The 22,716-nt window shown below is 43.8% G+C and overlaps 1 protein-coding gene across 4 annotated transcripts in view; it reads left to right on the forward strand.

Annotated features, from left to right (window-relative positions):
- MAPRE2 (microtubule associated protein RP/EB family member 2) overlaps positions 1–22,716 on the forward strand; it is a 99,412-nt gene that overhangs the window by 37,323 nt on the left and 39,373 nt on the right. Inside the window, exon 1 of one of the 4 annotated variants that reach the window (XM_032124777.1) lies at positions 3,926–4,131. The exons of 2 other annotated variants lie outside the window; for them this stretch is intronic. In XM_032124777.1, the coding sequence (XP_031980668.1) occupies positions 4,013–4,131 (119 nt within the window). In that variant the 5' untranslated portion in view covers positions 3,926–4,012. Of the gene's footprint in view, positions 1–3,925; positions 4,132–22,716 lie in introns of those variants that run through there. One more of the 4 variants, XM_032124797.1, reaches the window with a different exon arrangement.

Raw genomic sequence — 22,716 nt, forward strand, 5'->3', positions numbered from 1 at the left:
GATGTCAGAGATGAGGGATTCAAGCTGGCCATTGTAGGGTTAAATGTGTTTTTCTTAGTCTCACTCCCTATTGCTTCCCCCACCCGAAGTTATCCAAGCAGTGGGGAATTTCTGCAATCATTAATTGTATTTATAGTTTGGCTATGTCACATGAAATACTCCCTAAGTGTGTGTGTTTTTTTTAATCCCCTTACAAATGTATCAGCAGAAGTCTCTAGCCTGGCCATCACCTCTGCTGTCAGAGGCTGTACATTGATTGCTTCTTATCAGCATTAAAATATTTATAATTTATTTCCACATTAACTGCCTAATATAAAATTCTGGGTCGAGTGTGCCTGAGGTCTTTCTAATGCCGCATCTTGGGCTTTTAGAGGATTTTACTCTCAGGCACTGTAAGTTAGCCTGTATGGCCTTTCTACTGCAGTAAGTGAGACTTAGAGCAAGTAAAGAGAGAGGAACTGAGAACAAAAGCTCTGAAGAGGAAGGAGCAACCAGATTTTGGAGAATGATGTTTAGGCCTGTTCTAGTGTTCTCTCTACCTGGTTCACCATGGCAGAAATCAAAGTACTGGAATGCATTTGATGTGGTAGGGTGATGCTTTTTGCATCAGCAGTACACCTGGGACTTGCTGTGTGGCTAGCATGGCACGGGAGCATGTGGTCCTGAGAGGATGTGACGTCTCCATCCTTGAAGATTTTCAAGATTTGGATTGATTAAGATCATGTCACCAAATGTGACCTGATCTCATATTGGTGATGATCCTGCTCCAAGTGGGAGATTGGACTGGATGACCTCCATAGGTCCCTTTCAACCATTGCCTCTGTGGTCTCAGTGCTGAAGATCTATTACATCAGGTTTTGTAATTCCACCCTTCAGAGTAAATTGCTTTCCTGGCTCTGTGCTTTGCTTAGTCTGCACATCACTTGTGAGTACCAGATTTCGGTACTTTCAGCATACCACAGGTGGAGCTTTTTATCAACACCAACGCTGACCTTTCCTTCTTCAGATCAATTCTCTATTGGTGTGCCTAGTGCATGTAAAAATCTATAAAGGTAGCACAGATGGACGGACACCTAATAACAGCAACAAGTTTCCTCTTTCTTTGAGACCTCTTAGCTTAGAATGATGGAAGTGGGAAGAAGATGCTGGGGGCTTCCAGCACATAGAGATAGGAGTTGTGATTGTGGGCCACACGGTGCCCAGAAACAGAGATTAAGTAGAGGGAAGGCTGTGCATATGGAATCCATATTGCACCCAGAGCCCCCTGAGCTGTGCTAGATCCACTGAAACCCACTGAAATGTGTGCTTCCTGAAAACCAGTGCCAGGCTTCTTTTTCCATAAAGGTAAGGTACTGTGCTGAGGCAGCATGGGTTTTTCTGACCTTGAGTCCTAATGCAGAGGCAAGAAGAGGTCTGAAGCAAAGCTGTCATGCTCTCCTCACCTGCACTTCTCTTCTATACTTTTGTTGGTACATGTTTTAAACAGTTTTGGAGACTTCAATAAAGAAGCTTCTGTTCTTTGCCACTGGTGAAGAAATAAAAATGTTTTTACAAGTTAGGGTTGCAGAGTGTTTTACTGCTTGCTGCCTTGCAGAGCAGGTAGGGTTATGTCTGGCAGATAAAGACCTGCTATTGATTATTTTTATATTCTGTCACCACATAGCATTTCTGGCTTCTCCATGTCCTTGAGTGTTACTAAGATGCTCACTGGCCTTTTTAACAGAATGTTTTTTGTTGCTTGTTTTGAAAAAGGCTCAAAGGTAGCTTCCTCCAATTACCAGATGAATGAAACATTTTTCGGTGAAGTGTGCCAATTGCAAATGTCCATAGATTGGTTACTGAAAGATAAGTTTGAGTGTATTTGAAAACCCGGCAGAAAGAATAAGTAAGATCCCCTGTCTTGATGTTCAGAGGACAGTGGCAAGTTGTCAGACTAACTTGAGCCTTGTTAGAGATTGCTCTAAAATGTGTGTTAATGTATACATCCGATTTAAATCCAAGGATATTCTCAGCAGTCCAAGTGTTGTGCAGTTCGTGCTATTGATAGTATTCACCTTATAAGCTCTCTGTGAGTGGTCTATATTATGAATATAATCATGTAAACTAAGCTTTCAGTGAAGTGTCGTTTCAGTCTGAGGTTAGGTAAAAATTAGTTAAAATTTCGGTAAGTCACTGTCTTTGTGCAGAAAAAAATCTGGGGTAGAAACCTGATCAAACTCATACTTCAGAACTTCTGAGTTAAAATATCAGCATATGTCTCTGAGAACACATTAGAAATACTCACATGGCTTTTGTTTGACCTACCATCTTGAAATTATTTTTAAAAGAGTGTTGGATTTGGGGGGCATGTATTTTTTAAGATGTTAATAGATCGGCTCAAATACTTTGCATCTAACAGCCTTGAGGTCATACAGATCTGTTTAGAGACTGTGCCTATAGCCCCCCCCCCCCCCCCCCCCCCCGCCCTTGTTGGTTTCTGCTTAGAGAAAACAATTTGTAAACAGCTGGATAGTATGTTTTTCTAATGTGGTAGAAGTGTGGGTTTCGATGCACTATTGGGACATGAGGGTAGGTTTTGACCACAGTGAAGTTCAGATCTGCTCCTTAGGATGACCAGCATTGATCTGTGGTAATGTCAAACTTTGAAGCACGTTGCTATTTAGGCAAGGGGAGATATGCAGAAATCATGGAGCTTTGCAGAAGGAAATGGACTGGGGAGGATGCAAAAACCTTTCTAGAAGGAGGGGAAGAAGAGAGGAGGGTTGTGTGATTGGTGATGCTACCAGTGCCAGAAGTTCAGTGCTACTGCCTTGGCAGGTCTCTTCCATTCTTGTTTCTGATACAAGCAAGATTTTAAAGGATGTACCATCAAATGTTTTTTCTGTGGAAGCCTGAGCGCAGGAGAATGCTGGAAATGTGCAATACAGCTTGACAGATGTCGTGGTGTGCTCTCCAGTGAAGTTGTAAGCAGGGATACAGAGCTTGGTAACTTGAACATCCTGGTGTTTGGGGTGGAAATGCAGGCGGAGTAGCAGACACAGGAACCGGGAAAAAAAGAGCATAAAATAACTTACACCTTCGTGTGCTGTTTTATTACTAGGAGTCCATGATTTTTTACATCTTGTAGTTTCATGTCACTTAATATTTATGCACTTTTAAAAAATAAAATGTTTACGATATGAAACACAAAACGCACTCCATGATTCTTGCAAGCTGCAGCCCGTGCAGGCGGGCTTTGTGCGGTGGGGATGGCCATAGCCCCCGGCACACCCGCACCGGGGGAAGATGCTGGCGAGAGCTGGGCGGTGTTCGCTGCTGCGGCTCGGCGCTGTGTAACCGAGCAGCCCGGCGTGGGGGCTCCTGCAAAAGAAGGAGCCTGAGCGCGATAGCTCCCTGGTGCGGGGAAAAGGCGGACGATGCTGAGGTACCGGGGCACGGAGGGTGATGATGAGGCATCGGGCTTCGAGGTCTCGGCTGGTCTCGTACAAGCCGGGCGCACACGCGGCTGTCACAGGCGGCGGTGGGCAGGGGCACGGCGCGGTCTCCACGGGAGAGGCGGCGTTTCTGTGCCGCCCACGGGTGCAGGGACAGGCGCGGGGGCAGCGGGACCGCCGTGCGCGGCCGGGGCGTGTGTGGGGGTGCCCCGGCGCTTTGTCTGTGCCCGCGCCGGGCGGGGGCCGCCGGAACGCTCGGGCCGTTCCGCCGCGGGGGCCGGCGGCTGCCCCGCACTCCCGGGGCGAGCGGCTCTTTGTGTGGGGGCGCGGGGCGGGGCGGGCCCCTCTCCCTCCCTTCCCTCCCTTCCCTCCCTTCCCTCGCCGCTGCCGTCCCCGGGCGCAGCGCGGCGCCGGCCGGTTGCCATGGCGAGGGGCGGTCACGTGTGGCGGCGGCGGGGGCTGACGCGCGGCGGGGCGGGGCGGGCGGGCGGCAGAGTCGCGGCTGCCGCCACCTTCCGCACACCAGCAGCAGCAGCAGCGGCAGCAGCTCGGGGCTCTGCGGAGCGGCGGGAGCGCCAATGCCCGGACCGACCCAAGCCCTGTCCCCAAATGGCGAGAACAACAACGACATCATCCAGGATAACGGGACCATCATCCCCTTCAGGAAGCACACGGTGCGGGGGGAGCGCTCCTACAGGTACTGCGGGGGCGCTGCGGCGGCGCGGGGGGCGGTTGCATAAGGCGGGCGGGCTGCAGCCCCCTCCTCTCCCCCGGCCCCGCATTGTCCGGCTGCGGAGCGCTCGGGGGATAGGCGGGATGCGTGCGGGGGCTCGCCGCGCCCGGGCGGAAGAAAGGCGGTTAAAAATGATAATTAAAAAAAAAAGAGGTGGGGAGGGGGAAATAAAAAGGAGGGAAAGAACGCCCCCCTCGCGGGCAGCCAGCTCCCCTTGGAAAAGAGCCGCAGCACCTCGCTGCGGATCTCGGAGGGAGGCGGCGCCGTGCGGGAGGCGGCGGCCGCGGATGGCGGGGCGCGGGCAGCCCCTGCCCGGCCGGGAGAGCCGCACCGGGCACCGGGCAGTGCCCGCCCCCCGCACGCCGGTGTGGGGGTGACAGCCGCCCCCCGCTCCTCGGGGCGGGGGTGACAGTTCCCGCGGTGCCTGCGCGGGGGAGGGCGGCTCCATCCCCGCCCCCCGCTCCCCGCCAGCCCCATTTTGTGTTTATTTATCGTCTCTCATTTGGGGGGGACACCCGTCTTTTGTCGCAGTCGTAGGCATTTTTGATGAATCGTTTGGCATGCGGTGCTGGCAGCGCTTCTGCATTAACATCTCTGACAATATGTTCCGGCAGATAAGCTCATTAAAATTGTTTGCATTGTTTGATAAGGGTCGCGGCGCAGCCCGGAACGCAACTGGTTTGATGTGCTCCTTGCTGCCGACTCGAAGGGCGATAATAGGGCCGGTGGCTCCTTATGTCAATATACAGTTATTTTAAATGCTCCCTGGATGACAGCGAGCAGTGCCTCTGCAGAGTACACGCCCCTCAAAGCTGATTTTCAAGCAGCAGGAAATGATGCTGCTCTCAAATATCTGACTAAAGTGGCGAGTTGTAGCTCGATTACATGAAAACAAACGTGGATGGCTTGGTTGTTTGTCTGAAGAAAATCAGAGTATTTTTTCTTCTGCTGAGGAATAACGGAGCTGCCACCGGCATAGCTGGCCATTAATAACCTTAACAGTGAATCTCATTGTTGATAACACACTGACGGGTGAGCGTGAAAGGCGTCGGAGATCCCAGTGTGTGGTTTGTTTGAATTGCACAAAATTTAGTCGGTGTCTCTCTCTGAATCTCCTTATACCTCATGCACTGGAACCCCAGTGCACGCACTTAGCACAACGCGGCAAAATTGCTTTTGTAAGGACCTATTTCTACTTGCAGAAAGCCTGGAGCTCTCACTTCTTATATCTAAATTTCAGCTGAGTAGTACAAGATTCTGTTTTAGGAGAAAGCTGTATTTCCATCTTGCACCTAAGCAGAAATATGAAATAGATTTGAAATGCCATGCATCTATCTTTACTTATTCTGACATGTCATAGGTACCACTGATTGCTGTCTCACTTGTTTCCTTCAGAAGGGTTCTTTTGAAAACCTCAGTTAAGTGGGGTTTTCCATTCTTTTTCAGTAGGTTTGTATGGTTTTCTGCAGTCATCAACAAGTCAGTTTTCTTGCCCTTTTGCCTGTCATATCATACACTGAACTATGTCTAGAAAAGACGTTTTGTGAGGCTTCTGTGTTCAGCGCATGATGACAGGAATAACTGTATCACTTGCCCAGTTTAGTTTCCCAGAAATTGTGAAGTTACTCTGTATCTGAATAGCCTTTCCTCCAGAGAAGTGCTCCTTAGTCCTTCAGGGATTTTTATCCATTTCTATCTCTCTCGAGAGCAATATAAAGGAATACAGAACTACTAATGCTAATGTTGCATGTTATTTTTGGGCAGTAAATAAGTAATTCAGTTCAATATATTTCAGAAATAAACCTTTAATACACAAATAAAAATTTCCACTGGGGAATTCTATTTAGGTTATTTTTTTCCTTTTGGAAATTTACCCTGTTCTGCAGAGTCATAACACCCATATCTGTTGATTTCTCCCTTTCTCCGGGGGAGAAAATGATGCTTAACTTGCTTCCATCTGTAGGTAAAATACTTCAGGAAGGAAATGTCAAGCATAACAGAAGAGAAACATTAAAGAAAATACGTGAAAACTGCAGTGAAGCTTCTCCTTGATACTGGAAAAATGGCTTTCAACTTCCATGGCAACCTTTAGTAGCTAGGCAGGTTTGGTCCTTGTTCAGTGTGAGTGGCAGCAGGAGATCACTGGGTACAACAGATGAATTCCATCAGTTTAGTGCCTGCTGCCACACTGGACTGTCGGTGTCATTCCAGACTTATGGAGCGGCTTGTAGGACCTCACCATATGACACATAAAGTTGCTATGCCTCTGATTGTTGGCCTGGGTTGTTCCATCTAGGAATGTGGAATAAATATGTCATTACACACACCCTGGAGGTTGACATCAGATGAGCAGTTGTACAAAGCTAAAACACTTCTGCGTCCTGCAGCTTTGCTCTCAAGTTAACCTGCATCTGCCATGTGTATAGAGGTTCAGTATTTGCCTTTCAGTCCTTCTTTCCTGTAGTAACAGAAATGCTTTCTCATTTTACAACTTTTAACATGTTCTGTTTCATAAATATTTTAAAACAGAAGTAATCTTACCTGACCAGGAAATTTGTATTGATCAGATTGGATACTCTCAGACCTAAGAAACAACTTCGCTATTTCTAATACCAGGTCTTACCAAAGATTTGATATCCACCTCCTGAAGAAGATTTAAAAACAACTACAGGTTATACCTTTTTACAGACTAGGAAGCTGACATGGAAGGAGCTGCTGTAAGTTGTATGCTGAGCTGAGGATGCAGCAGGGAATTGAACTTATACCACGATTCCCAGCCATGTGCTATGTATGCAAAGCCACAAATAGTTTTCTCAAGTCTTCCAAAGGACATATTATATTTTGCAGACTGGGACATACAGGCCCAAGGTGTTAAGTTTCTCAGCCAGATTTACTTAGCTGGTAAATGGAAACCAGGCACTTTGGCATAAAATTTAGTCACAGGGTGATGTTACCTTTTGGAGTTAATAACTGTAATCAATCTGTATTGCTCACGTGCTGTTTCATGTGCTTCAGATCAGGAGACTGTTGAAAATGTGTTTGGTACTGAGGTATCTTTCTGTTGGCCCAAAGTAGACTTGGGGTCTTTTCTGAAGCAGTGAAGAATAGCATTAACATTTAACGATAGTTTACTTCCATGTTCAAAAATGGCTGAAAAAATTCAATGAGAAACAAAATCAACAGCTGTGTGGAGAATTTTTTTTTAAATAGGGCACATTTGCAGTGCTTTTTTTGCCAGACTCCAGGCATCCTGTGTGGTTGATCAGCTCATCATATTTTTAAAAGCTAAAGTATTGAGTGAATACTTGTAGGTTCAAATGGCATACCTAGTCTAAACCGCCCTGGTCCTAAAGAGACAAACTGTTGTACCTTCCTTTGCAGAATACTGTGCTTAACTTCTGCTTTGTGTGTTGCTAGAAAAATGGTTTTCTGGGCCTTCGTTCCCTGGCTATATTTAGTTTTATACCCAGAACTTGCATGAAGCAGAGGGGAAGGGGCCAACTTCCTGATTATTTTTCTTCAAATCACTAAGCTAAAAGGAAAGAGTACTTTTGTTTTAGTTTTTTATCTATGAGTGTATACCTTTTTAATGTTACCTGTTTTAAGTATTTGTTTTTCCTAAGTGTTGTCTTCATTCTAGAAATCATTGTGTAAGCAGTGAGTCATGGTGTTGTGCATAATAATGAAAGCTAGACAGCAGTGGTGATTTCCTCACCCACTGCTGGAATAAGTTGTGGGGTGTTACAGAGCATAGCGGGCTGCCTTTTACAGCGGTATGGGCGGATAACTTCCATGCTGAAAGTCAAGATTTACGTTGTAGCAAAATCTGTTCTGGTCTTTGCCTTCCGAACTCCCAGTGAATTGCCGGATGCAGGCTGGCCCTGGGCAGCAGAGAGCATCCATCCCTTGGCAGGACCTGCCCCTGTCTCTGGTGACTCTGTGCCTTCCACATGTGTGGCTTTACTCAGGGTTCAAAGGGAGACCTGTTGCTTCGACTTACTGTGGGCAGAAGGAATTTACTGGTCTTTAATTAGGTTCCACTGAATATGGTAAACAGGTAGATACACTGGAGTAAAAAAAAAAAAAAAAATTGTGTTGAAAAAATTAATATATTAAGGCCCAAGCTTGCTGAGAACTGGGAAGATGATACAGAGTAAAAGCAGTGAGTTGTCTTCTCACTTCACAGTACAGATAGGTGTGACTTCTGAAACTGTAAATGCCAGTCAAAGCAAATGCTATTAAATATATTAGTAAGTGAATCTTTATTTTCAGAGGCATCTGCTCTTGACCTAACAGCTGCATTGCAGATTATGAGAATTTTGTCCTAGATTTCACTGAAAGCAGGAAAAATGCAATAACAAATGTTTGAAAAAACCAGCAGCAAACTAATATAAATTACACCCCATAAATTTGGCTTGTGTTTTTCTAAAAGTTGTCGTTGTGATAACCCCCTTGTCTGCCAAGCATCTGGATTGCAATAAGATAGTTACTGCAGGGAGAAGACCATCCTGATGACTTAGAGCCAACAGCTTACTAGCCAGCATTAAAGAGGGACTATGCAGAAATCTTTCTTTGGTTCCTGTCAGCTTAGGTACCCTCTATTTTCTCTTCTTTCACTTTCATAAAGCTGTCTTCCTATTGCTGCCACTGCTGTTCTTCTTTAATCTTGTTTTCTGATTAGGGAGTACTCTGCCTAGAGAGAGCTGTTTCGGTGAGTATCTTCTGCTGGGCAGGTCCAGCTCTCAAAAAGCAAAGGGTGAAACTGTCTGAAGATAACTTGGAATCACATGTGAGAGCATGTAAATGTCTCTGAGGGGTAGGAGGATGACTCTGCTCAATACTGCATGAGTAATTTGAAACCTAGATAGTCCCTGCCTGCGTTATTGGGGTATCTCCGTTGAACTGGATTTAGATCTTCCTTGACGGAAATACCTTCATAGTGTTTTGGGGGTTGGGGTTATTTGTTTAAATCAGGGGCTAAGACGGAGGTAGCTTTTTGGGGAGTGGGGAGAGAGGAGAGAAAACACTGCACAGACAGCCCAGTTTGTGTAAGGAAATGGAGGTAATTTTCAGACAGCACGAACTTCTCAGCTTGCACCCAAGTGCTCTCACCAGAAAGGTCTGAGAACGCCTAATTTGCACCCAGCCTCCGTGGGTTTCAGAAACATCCTGTAGGTGGGAGGCTGCGTTCTGGTTTTTGTTGTGTGATGTGGTTTTTTTTAAACTACCTTGTTGAGCTGCATAGCAACAGCAATGTGTTTTTGGCATATTAAAAGAAAAAGGAGCAAGTTTGGCACACACGAGAACTGAACCTGATGCTGGCACTTTCAGAAACATACATTTTGGCTTCTGCCTGGTGTCTTCAATCTAGTCTTCCTGGAAAACAGGCGCTGAAAAATGTGCTGTATTGTGAAAGAAAGGTGATTTGGAGGTGGGGCTGTGCAGCAAGAGACCTTGATTAAAGCTATTTCTTTGGCTCGTTTGAGGGAGGTGCAGTTATCTCATCTGGACCACAGGAATGTTATTCCAGGGGGCATACCTGGACTAACCTTTTGTGATATAAAACTTGTTTTGGGAGGCAGTAAGAAAAGAAAATGTGTGGTAGGTCTACATTTCAAGCCTTGGCATTTGAATGTGTGACTCTTTAAAAATATCTTCAGAGGTTTTGGGGTTTAGTGGGGAGGTTAGTTTAATTTGACAGTCTCTCCTTCCTTATGCCCAAAGCTAATTATAGCAAAGGCTTGGTAAGGAAGCAGATGAATAGTGTGCCAGCTTTTCATTTTGGAAGTGCAACTTTCAGCCTTTGAAAACGAGTGGTCTCGCCACATCTGTTCTCAATCACGCCAACCACCGAGTGGGATGGCACGAAGGCTGTAGCGCGGTGGCAGCAGCCGCGAGACTCGCGCTGCACCGGGACAGCGTTTGGCTGCTTGCATCCTCCTCACTCCCTGAATCCTGGCCTCCAGCTAGCAGCACTGATCGCTCACTTCCAGGATCAGTGCTAGGGAATGTAAATGGAAAACATCCGTGTTTCTTCTGTGGATGGTGTTAGCTGTGCGCTGCGTAGCTGTTTGGATCTTGCTCAGATCTCTGCTGCCTGAGTCACCGATAAAGCATCTTCTTCATATTGTTTCATTACAATTAGGTGGGACGGAAAAGGGAATATCAGCTATAAAAGTTTACTAAACATGCCTTTAACTGTTGGGGTTTAAAAAGAGTGGGTTTTTTTTATTTTTAGTACAAATCTACTGTCTTTGTGCTATGAAGTATTTCATTCAAAATTGAAACCTTGCCTGCGATATTTTGACAAAAGTTTGTCTAGTTTTCTAGTGGTATACTAAGTTATTAAGTATTTTGTAGAGAAGGCTCTGTATTCTGAAAGCACACCCATTAAATGTCTCAGTTTAGCCACTCTGAAATAATTTCTTGTTTCCCATGGAGCCCCATGATTAGTGAAGGGTGCTTTTGTGTTAAATGTGGTTTTTTGCTATGCTATCCAAACAGGAAGTGTAAACATTCATCAGTGAATCAAGACTTAAGGATGTAGCTTCCGTAGGAAATCCTACAACTGTGCCAAATTATTCTGCCTGGAGAGAAATATGCCATGCACGTTGTACTGTTGATCTTCTGGCCTTGTGTATGACCATCTTGCATTGTTTTGTTTCGGAGGCTTAATTTTCAATATTATGTTTCTTGGCAATTTGGAATCGTGAGACGGACCTCAGTGGAGCCCTTAGTGAGATCTGTGCACTTCAGTTTTATCTTTTAGCAGCAACTCAAGTGAATTTTCCCCCCTAGAGCAGGGCTCCTTAGTACCATACAGAATTCCTACCCAAGCAGCTGTAATTATTCAGAGATGCACATGAATGCAAATTCTTTCCTGTCACTCTGGAATGCAGTGTTGATGCTCAGAAGGGCTCGCTGGCAGTATGTATTAAACAATTTTGGGGGAATGAAAATTCATTTTAGGCAAATCTTACACAGTTGTTATGCTTCGCTTCTTAAGGTTAATCTCTATGGAGCTAGTCCAGTAATATCAGGAATAGGAAGCACTGAAATATTTGAAGTAGAATACTCATTTGTTTTGCTTATGGATTCAGTGTTACACAAATCATAGCTTGTTAAAATAACTATAGAATCTATGAGTAATTGTTTGTATGGAAGTGGAACACATAACCCAGTGATATGGAAGTCCCACGGGAGCTTGTGTATACAGAAAGACCATGGTGTGTAGGAGTGCTGAGAGGAGGGAAGCAGTGGTAGTTGGTTGGATAGAAGGGATACCTTTTCCCCAACGGACAGCATTCAGTTGTAATTAGTCATTCTGTTGGAAACCTTGTTATGCAGAATGGTGTTCGTTATATTTTACTGAATTGTTTGGGGTCCATATCACTGCTTGCCCATAATAATGTTTCAGAGTTATACATGAGGTAGATTCTGAATCAGGGTCTGAAAACACTGTTTTCAGTCAACACATTTGTGTTGTGCTAGTTGTCAGATTCAAGGAGGCATAAGGAATATTCTCTTTTTGCTTTTTTATTTCATTTAATATATCTGCAATGAAGACAGGCTGAGAGACCTGGGGTTACTCAGCCTGGAGAAGAGAAGGCTCCTGGGAGACCTTAGAACAACCTTCTGGTACCTACAGGGGGCCTGCAAGAGAGCTGGAGAGGGACTTTTTACAAGGGTATGCAGTGATAAGATAAGGGGCAATTGCTTCAAACTGAGAGTATGTTTAGATTAGGTATTAAGAAGAAATTCTTTACTGTGGGGTGGTGACACACTGAAACATGTTGCTCAGAGAAGTTGTGGATGCCCCGTTTCTGGAAATGTTTGGGACTTGGTTGCATGGGACTTTGAGCAGCCTGGTCTAATGGAAGGTGTTCCTGCCCAAGGCTGAGGAGCTGGAACTATGTGATCTTTAAGGTCTCTTCCAACCCAAACCATTTCATTATCCTGCGTATTTCTGTCTGCAGAGGTTTGGCTCTCTAGTGCACGTTTATAATCTATGGTTCCCAAGTGTGGAATGAGTTCCACAGCAGCAGGGATGCTGTAGAACTGCCTTGTCTCTCAAGCAGCTCTATCTTTAATATGGTGAGGTGTTTTTTTCCACTACCACATCGTGCACAGTTGTTCCTGAAGGGTTACACAGTGTGGACCTGGTGGTGCTGGTGAACAAGATGAACATGAGTCAGCAGTGTGCTCTTGCAGGGAAGAAGGCCAAGCCCATGCTGGGCTGCATTGGCAGGCATGTAGCCAGCAGCTCCAGGGAAGTGATTTTTCCCCTCTGGTGCTTCTGAGACCACATCTCACATACCTTGTCTGAGCCTGGCCCTCTCCACTTTGAGAGAAACAGTGACATACTGAAGTGAGTGTGGCAGGATGCTCAGGGGGCTGGAGCTTGTGACCTGTGTTTGGTCAGTCTGGATAGGAGCCATCTCAGGAGAGGGGAAGATCTCACTGCAGTCTTATCTGTCTAGTGGGAGACTGTGTGTGAAGAAGATGGAGCCAGGTTCTTCTGAGGTGCATGGGGAAAGGATGAGAGGCAATGGCAGTCAGCAGCTGCAGCAGTACAAAGTACTTTAGATATTGGGAGGAATGTGTACGCGGTAGGGACAGTCAAACACCAGAAGTTACCCAGAGGGGCTGTGGAATATCTGTCCTGGGAGGGTCTTGAAACTGAGACAAGATGGGATCACCGGCAGCCTTCTCTTGCTGTCTCTGCAGTGACTGGGAGGCTGGAGCAGGTCTCTCTGGAGTTCCCTGCCTACCTGAGTCACTTTATGATCCCATTCTGTAACTCTAATAAACATAAACAGCTCGTGACTTAAAAAACAAAGTAAAGAAATCACGTGCTTTAAAGATGAAAGGAATATCATCTGGCAACTTTTTTACTGCCATGGAGGTGAAATCAGCCTCGCCATCAAAGATTTCAAATGGAAAAGAAAAATACGTGTATGCAGTCTCAGTATGACTTCATCAATATCAAATGTTTTCTAGTTTAATTCTTGCAAAAGCTGTACTGCTGCAGCTGCAGTATATTAATTCATATTCATATAATTTCATATTGCATTCTCTAAATTGCTGGGAACAACTTCTGCAGTTTAGTATCTAGGGCTGATCAAAAGTTTGTAAGACACAGCAGAGCAAAGGGATAGTTTTGCTGTGTCATAAAATTAATTATGTACATTGCAATTAAAGATTATGTCTTGAAGCTAATAGCTGATAAATTGCTTGCTCTGCTTTTAAGGAATTTTAACTTTTTTCATGCAGAAAATATTAGCATTATTGATAAGTTGAATCTGCAGAAAATGCTTTAACGATGAGCATAGTTCTTAAGCTGTGTCAGATGTCCGCTTAGTTTGATGTGCTTTTTACAGGGAGTGGTGCAAAACTGTCTTGTCGCATGGCCTGCAGCAACACTGAGAGGGTTGCAGGAACTAAATATTCACACTGAGCCCAGATTACCTTCCTAACTGCACTTACGTGTAGTTGAAGGCAATTCAAGCAATAAACTTTTTTCTTCCTTGTTTATTGTGAGAGTTGCACTTGGTAATGTCACTGTTTTCCAGCTGGAAGCAATACACGTTAGGAATTGACCTCAAGATATTCCATGGAAGGAGGCCAAATCCTATTAAACAGTACATCTATGCGTCTCTTAGCTTAAGGTGCACAGCTTTACTGGGGCTTGTACATAAAGACTGTTGTAACTAATTCAGCTTCTACAATCACAGTTACATCAAACCAGTGAGCACCATCTAAAGAACATTATTTAGAAAACAAAGCTTTGGGGATTTCCCCCTTTAGATAGGCAGAAGATGCTAAAAGTTAAAATCTGTCTGAAAAGGCCAATTTCACAGACCTTCAAAGGCCAACATGGTTGAACAAAAAGGTTTTGGGGAAGCTTTAGATGATGCTGGTAGACTCACCAATTGTGTTGGTACTGCAACAATGGTAAAATCAGTCTGTGGTTACTGGCACACAGCAAGAATAATATGTTACATAAATCACAGATGGTTGAGCTAGAATGTTCCTACAGGGCAATTTACTTCATGAAGGATTAGTGAATTCTAGTTTTAGTTGCTCCAAAATTAATTTAGCAGTTAAGCAATTGCACTTGGAAGTTCAGCCCTGTTCTAGATAGTACTTGGTAGGATTAATTCTTAAGATAGGTGATTTACTGGTAGTATGTTGAGAACCAGAATAATTTAAGAGTGCTTCTTTGTCTGTTATGGTATTAACTCATGAGAACAAGGGAAGAGATCAAGTTACTTTGGTATCCAAACCCGAAATTAAGTGTTGTGGCTGGTAGTCTTAACACTTGAAGTCTGGATAATATTAAAAATGGTTTGTAGGGAGTTTGTAATAAGCCAAAGACTTGGATATTTATTTGTGCCTATATCAACAACACTGGAGATGTCAGAACTCCAAGATTTATTATTATCATCATTATCATTTTTAGTCTAGCTTTCACCAGTGGTTGAGGGAGAAGAGGGAGAGAGGTTGGCCTCAGAGCATAGTAAAAAGCTCTGCAGTGTGTTGGTGCAGTGGTCTGCAGAGGCAGTGCTGCAGGGGACTTTCAGCTGGTTATCATCACAGATGTTGTCTGGAGCACGGTCCTGCATTCCCAGCAGAAAGCCTGGTGCTTTTCCTTTTCCCCAAATGGTAGCAGAGCTGTGATAGCACTGGGAACCCTGGGCAACGGTACTAAAGCTTAATACTTTCGTTGCAAAAATACACAGCTGTGTTTTAGAGAGTGATGCACCAGTGAAAGCAGCTAGCATGGTTGCCCGTTGCTTCATCTGTTGTCACATGCTTGTTTACAACTTCAGGGCTTAAAATAAGTGTTGCCTTATACCCCTGATCAGTGCCATCACCTTCCTGCCAGGATGACTTGTTCAGGGGTGGAGTGGGGCTGGCTGCCTGGCTGGTATCTCAGCAGCTCTGTCGTGCAGGCTGTGCTCTGACACCTTTGCCCGTGGGTCCTGGGATACTTGCGTGAGTGGTTGCTGTGCTGTTTCTTGACCCTTACTTGGTACCACTCCAGGAACAGTCAAAGTGAAGGTGGCCTTAGAAAGCCACTTAAAAAGGGCCTTGTTCTCTGCAGGAACAGAGAGTTGGACTTGATGATCCTTGGTGGGCACCTCCCAACACATTATATCCTGTGATTCTAACATATATGTATATTAAGGTTAGAATAAATGTTGAAATGCATTAATCAGTGTGTATCTACACTTGTTTTTGATGTAGGAGAGAGAAGAGTTGATGCATGACAAAGCCCTTGTGCTCTGTCCCATAGTGCATCATTTGTGAGTGGGAAAGCTGTATTGCAGTCCCTCCTTAGCTAGTGCAAGGGGTTTCCCTTGGGAGTGCTCTCCTCCTTAGCTTCGCCTGCCTTGGACAGCCAGGGTATTTTAAGTATACTGCAATCTCTTGTTAGGAAACGGCAGCTCTATCCTCCTGGTTTCCCTTCTACCCGGACTTGTCCTCTTCTGAAACCCATGGATGCTCAGTGCCTGTCTCCTGCTGAGTCACTGCCTCTCTTGCCTGGCTCTGCGGGGTTGTGAGGCACTTGGAGGCTGCTCAGGCCCCCCGCTTCAGGAGGGCTGTATAGTATTACAAAATCTCATTTGCCATTAGGTTATGCTTGGAGTAAATCAGCGTGTTACTTTAGCCTTTCACCTCGGAATGTATACATGCCGGAGAGGAGGAGGGGGGGGCAGCGCAACCCCGGATAGGTTAAAACTAAATTCATTTGGTGACTTCATCTGTCTCTAGTTGGATCTCATCCCTGCTGAAACTCCCAAGCCTGCCCGCAGCGTTTTCTGGACTTAAAAGGCGGAAATGGCGGGAGCCGGGAGCAGCCGGGCTGGCAGAGCTGCCGCTGGGCTGCAGCGTGGCTGCTGTCCTGCTGCGTTCTGCCTCTGGCACAGTGCCTCGGTGCCCTGCAGCCCCCGTGCCCAGCTCTGCTGGCCTTTCTCAGTCAGGGCTTCTGACTGTGCTTGTCCCTTCCTAATCACGGGCAGGTATTCCTTGGTGTAGACGCAGGTGGGTGGCTGTGTCCACGATGTTTTGCCTGGAAGTTCACAGGCTGCGCTGTGAACTCCAGGGGTCAGTGGATTTGGGGACAATTTGGGGACAAGTTCTCCTCCACTGCTGTTTTCATTTTCCGGTAAATCTGCATTTGCTAAAGAACTTGGAAATCTCCTCTCTGAAAGTGAAACTACTCATCCATCAACTCGTGGGAGCAAAATAATAGGAGGTTCCCCTGTTATTTGCAGAACTTGAGCTAGGAGCTAAGGTTTGCTTACATGGGCTGCCTCTCTAGGCATCCTTTCTTCAGTGCTCAGCGCTGGTGTTACCTTGCTTTTTGGCACGTTTTTAATCTCTTGGAAATCCTTCATCAATGTCTCCGTGTTTGCTTGGTAATCTGTTGTTATCCCTAATGGAAAAAAAAAAAAAGAAAAAAAGGGGAATTGAAGTTCCTGTTTGTGTCTGGGTGAATTCGAGACTTCGTTTAACAGAAGATTAAATGATGGTTTCTTCATCAGCTTTCTAGAGGTTTTCTCGTTACAAAATGATCATAGGCATCTTCTGTTTCCTAAAATGTAGGTGTTTTTAATTGACTTGAGAATTATAAGTCTGAGAATTATTTTCCTTTGAATCAACTTCTTTTTCCCCCCTTCACAATCCCCTTGTCTATTGTGAAAGGTAGACTAGTTGCCAGTGTCTATTGTGAAAATTTGACACGTTGAATGTCTTCCTTCAGGGCATCAGAGCAGCAATTCAAGCTTAAGATCTTAGAGTTGAAAGCCTTGGCAGGGGGAGGGTAATAACTGTAAGTAAAAGCAGTGAAGTTTTTTAGCATTGCAGCCTTGCCACAGTTAGGTTCCTCTCATTCAGCCAACTTCAAAGGTTTCTTGTTGTTCATCATTAATGAAATGCCTTCTTAATTTGTAGTAACATTCTTTTTATACTGAAATGTGCGTGTCCTTACCCCATGTTAACTAGTGCCTGTCTGTTCAACACAAAACATTACTACAACTTTGTTCAATTGCTCTAAGGTGTGGTTTGAGGGTGCTATGCACTGCTGTGGTTCATTTCTTACTGCAGTGAATATACCTATGTGGAAATGGTGGTGGCCAGAAGCTCTGAATTGCTTCCATTTTGTGTAAGCTATTGATGTCTGCCTTTCTTGAACTTCTGTCCTTTGTCAAGAATGCTTTTTTTTTTTTTAATTAGGATTTGTTTCCTCATATAAATTGATCAGGAGCCTTTCAGAGCATGCAAATACCTTCAGCCAAAATGAAGATATTTTATAGTTAGGTGTTACTGTTGCATTGTACTTTTGAAGGCAAAGGTGAAGCGTGGAAAAAAAAAGGAATTGTGTTACTGTAGAGACATGACATTGGTGTACAGTTTCAGTGGCAGCAGGAGTGAGAACATAATTGGAGAAATAAAGTCTTGCTTACGATATGCAAATACGACTGGCAGATGCAAGTGAGTCAGTGAACGTGGCTTGTCCTCCTCAGGTGGACCTTTAGGTGCCCTGAAATCTTTGAAACACTAAATAATTTTCTTGGAATTTGAAACTGTTATTTTCATTTTTGTGAACTACCCCAATTTCATAACTGGTTAATGAATAAATTTCTAAGTATTTCTAAAAGCTATGCAGTAGACAGTGTAATGCAGTACTAGTTATTAGGCTAGTTATTGCTAGTTATTAGTTATATCAGAGGTTTTGGCTCAAGTTGTGTATATTATTTGAATACTTGTGGTTGTGTTTTCCACATTTGAGGGAACTGAATGTCTGAAAAAGAACTAGTATTTTTCTGCCTTAGATAATAAGCTTTTTGGGGGGTGTTAGGTTTTCTAAAGTCACGTGTAGCATTAACCAGAATTGCCAGGAGTCTTTAGAAAAGATACTCAGATTTGGGTCTAAACCAGTCCTTTAGAGCTGTCATAAACATTTATGTAGGTCAGAACATCCCAGCATTGGCAGGAAGCCTCTAATTCAAAAGAGAAAATTCCCTAATCCAGTCCGAATACATCTCTATTACTCTCATTTCACTTTCATTTAAACAGGGAAGTGCAATGAGAACAATAAAAAATATGCTGTTGGCTGTGTTAAATGATAATCCTGCAATATTCAAGCCATAAAATGTACATGGATTGCCTCAGTTTCATCTAGACTCTGTAGAGTACTTCACAAATCATTTTAGGTCAAGTCAGATCCGTGTGATAAATGTAAAATGGCATTCAGAAGTTGGTGAGGTACACAGATAATAAAAATATTTTTAACATTTCAGGGCTATTTAGTAACATGGGAACAGTGCAAAAGAGATTTGACATTCAGCATTTTAAAACATTAATTTCTCACAGGATTCTTTTATTCTTTTCTTTTTTTTTTCCCATGGCAATGCCTCATTGTGATTAATCTTGTATCTGATTCAGTTTCTGGCTAGATAGAGCCTTTATGTTGCTTGCTACAAATACCACTGCAGTTGCAACACTGATGCCATGGTATTTGCTGCAGAAGTACAGCATAAGTCAAAAGGGAGAGTATGAACAGTGTTGTCAGCACTGCATAGGAGCTTTTTGTGTTGATTTTCCATCCGCAGGACTCTTTTCAGTAAAGACAACCTCGAGCATAACTGGCCTCTAATGACTGTGGCTAAGGCTGTGTGCAGTGAGCCTTAAAGAAACAGGCAAGGTCCAGCTGCAAATCAGTTGTCATTTCAGGATGATATAAAAGGATGACTTTTCTTTGTACAGGGATTTAGCTACTGAATATGGCAGGTTTCTCCTGTGGGGATTTTTTTGTTGTTGCAGTAGCTTTAATCTACAAAGCCTTTTCACCAGCAGCTGCAGCAGTCTCACTCGGCCTGATCTTAGCCTTTCTGCTGTTATCTTCTGCTTTAGTAATTTTTGGTGTGAAATCTTTTGTTTTACTGGCAGTATCTTATCAGGTGTCAGCTTCCAGAAGGCTCCTCTGTACTGTCACACAGACTTTCCACTGCATTTAAAAACTTAGTATCTACTTGTCTCTTTGTACTGCTATTTAGTACAAATATGTCTATTTGTACTAAATGAGAGGCAGCAGGCAGAAACTGGAACACAGGATGTTCCACCTGAACATGAGGAAGAAATTCTTCACTGTGAGGGTGACTGAGCACTGGAACGGGTTCCCCAGAGAAGTTGTGGAGTCTCCTTCTCTAGAGAGAATCAAAAACAAACATCTGGACACAGTCCTAATGTGCTCTGGGTGGCCCTGCTTGAGCAGGGAGGTTGGACTGGATGACCTTCAGTGGTCCCTTCCAACCTTGCCTATTCTGCGAAAATGTGAAGGCCTTGTGGGTTCAGAGGTGATGGCAAGTTCTTACACTACAAATAGTTTCCTTGCTGTAATCCTTCTAGGCTTGTCATTATTACTGGTTTGTTGTGATACAGCTTCTGCTGTCAACAACCGTTAGTTTATCCCTGGAAAAATAAAGTAAATGTGCTTCTTGCAAAACTGTCCTTAGGAACAGCTGGATAGCACCTTGTAACAGCTGCAGTTATCTGTAGCAAGAGCAGTGGAAAATACCCAATATCTCAATGTTCAATGCTGCATATAATGCCTTAAAAAATCAGTAGGCTTTTGGGTGTAGTGTTTACCGTCAGACGTGCTGAGCCAGTATATTTCTAGCTGGGGAAACTGCTTAAGCATGTACAGGATTTTCAGCACCTGTCTAATCCTCTGAACTCATGTCTGTGGTGTGTAGTTGTGCATCTGTGAAGTGTTTTTCTGAAATGGCCTAGACTAATATGTGAAGACTTTCCTAGGGCTTGATGTACACAAGGGAGAGTCCTTTGTGGTTAGGCAGTGCTGTAACAGCCAGAGGTTTTTACTCTCCCCCTGTGCCCTCTGAAGTGGGAGGTATGATGTGCTATCTTCAGTCTGCTTTCAGTTACTATAGCACCACCAGGCACCTCTATGGAATCCAGGTAGATACTGGTTTTCAGGCTTCTGTAAGCCTCATTGCAATCCTATGATTCAGAGCTTTCAGTCTAAACAAGTGAAAGCCTGAAAGTTGAAAATGTAAATAATGGTATTGGAAAGAAGCAATATGTTAGGACATAAAATCAAGTTGTTAGCTACTTGGCTGTTCCAAGTATGGCCTGTGTGTCTCCACCTGTCCAACTGTTCTCTTGCATTGCCTTACTCATGTTTATTAATGTGTTTTGAAGATGGATCACATTTTTCAAAGTACTTCAGCACTTGGGGAACTAAGTCCTGCAGAAAACCCCAGCCCAGCTGTAGATGTTGAGCACAGAGCTTCTTGACTGTTGCTGAGCATGGTAGCTGTGCTACCTACACCTGCTTGTTCTTTTTTTTTTTTCCTTCTTTTTTGTTTTGTTCAAGGTCTCTCTGTGTGGCAAACAGGATATGTGTGTATCTGAGCACCAAATTAGAACATGCTTACTGTAAAGGAAACCTTTCCCAGCTGAGTTTATTTAGGACGTAACCAGTAGGAGGATGGGGAACAAGAGATGCAAAGACAGAGTGAACTCTTTCAAGAGAGGCAGCTGTGGAGTATTCACATGTATGTCAACAAAACACTTAAGAATGAATGGCAGGGGCATGTTACTGAGTTTTTTAACAGAAATTCTGATTAATTTTGCTTGACTTTGTTTACAGTTGTACTCATACACCCTTGTGCATACTTGTGTACAAATCTGAAGCCGTTGTGTCCAACAAATAGTTTGAACTTGTCTCTAATAAATAGTCTGAACTTTTGTTTGACCCATAGACCATAATAACTCATTTACAGATGCAGCATAAGTTGTATTATCCTTCAGGGTAGCATTGTAAAACTCAAGGTTATTCATTTACTCACAGTTTCCTGCAGTGGAGTTCTCCACCCCATGCACTGCAGCAGAGGAAGTTGTTTGCTCCCCTGTGGGTTGCAGAAAGATGGGTATTTCTCTCTACAGTTCTTTGTGGAAAAAGATGATGAGGGAAGTTCTGCTTCCTTTCTGTGTGTGTGTATTTTCTTGATCTTTTTAACAAAGTGAACTTTCCCTTTTCACTAGCGGTAGCTGATGGTTGTTCTGAGCTCTGCCTGGCCTCAGAGGCCAATTAAAATTTTCTTGAAGTAGGGACAACTACATATCAGAGTAACTTTATTTTACATGTTATCATATAAGTATCTTTAGTTGCTTTAGAATTCAGTGGACTCTTCTGCATTGAACTGTTGGTTTATTATTAAGCTCACTATTCTTAATTCTAAGTGAATGTTTAATTCATTATTAAGCTGTTATTTCAACTGATTTTACAGACAATATCTAACATGTTAGTTTAATAGTGACAGTGGTGGTATCCTTCTATTAGTTTCTCATCTATATAAAAAGGCTAAAAATAATAAAGTAAAAATGATGCTTTTCAAACTTCAGATGCCATTGGTACCAAAGGTGTTGTTTGCCTGCTCACTGCCTTCCATCCTGATGTTGAAGCTAAGCTTTTATGCTTAGCCATTATGGTGTAGTTTTAAGAGTAAAAGGGCACTCCCTGTTTCTAAAACTTTGTTCCTAGCGCTTGGTTCAATCCAAGCACTTAGTGCGTGCCAAGAAAGCGACCTTTGCTAACTCTTACAGTGAATACAGGGCTGTGTTCACACAACTGGCTGTGCTGCATGTGAGCCCACAGGAAGAGCAGGGCAGACTGAGCTGTCACAGGCTGGTTTCTTGTGTGCTCCAGAGCTGCCTGCACAGAAAGAGGTAGGGAGGCAGCCAGGTTCCGAATGAATTTCTGGCACTGGTTGTGTGACTACTGGAGCATGAGTTTTTCAACCCTATTTTCTCTCTCTTTTTTTTCTTTAATTCCCCATAAAGCAAATTTGTGGATTTTATGTCTTGCATCGTAATGTCAGCAGGTGGGAACAACTTCAACAACCTTCTGTTTGTGAGATTTGCTTCCTAGAAAGTGACCTGTATTATGAACTTTGTAATCTTGTATTTAAATGTATTCTCTGTGTTGTGTGCTTATACACTCATATGTTACCAAGTCAAGTTTTGTGCTGGCGGGTTTTTCCACACATTTTACCTAGGTTGCCCCACCTAGTTAGCACACCTAACTGTGGGTGGAGTTAATCTGCAGTCTTTGTGTTCCCTGCAGAATTATCTGTCAGGCTTCAAAGGGTTACATCTCTGCAAATTCTCAATGGAAATAGTCCACGCAGACTTTGGATCCTACAGAGAAGATCCTGCTCTCTTGCATTGACTGAGAAAGTTGAGGTCCAAAGCTGAGATGGCAGGACTGGCACCAAAGTTAGACAGATAAGTGTTAGCTACAGGGTGTCACTAGAGACAAAGGTGTGCAGTCCCCAGAAAACCAAGCATATTATTCTTTCCAAGAATAATCATTCAGCTTTGACTCTTTGGTCGTTTCTGAGACACCTCATACTTGAATTGCTTCTAGTGGACTTTCTGAAGTCCATTACTCATGGGAACATTACTTACTCTCTTCATGAACTCGATTCTGCTCTTTGAAACTACTGATGAGATAAA

The sequence above is a fragment of the Corvus moneduloides genome, chromosome 1 (assembly GCF_009650955.1).
Source record: "Corvus moneduloides isolate bCorMon1 chromosome 1, bCorMon1.pri, whole genome shotgun sequence".
Taxonomy (NCBI): Eukaryota; Metazoa; Chordata; class Aves; order Passeriformes; family Corvidae; genus Corvus; species Corvus moneduloides.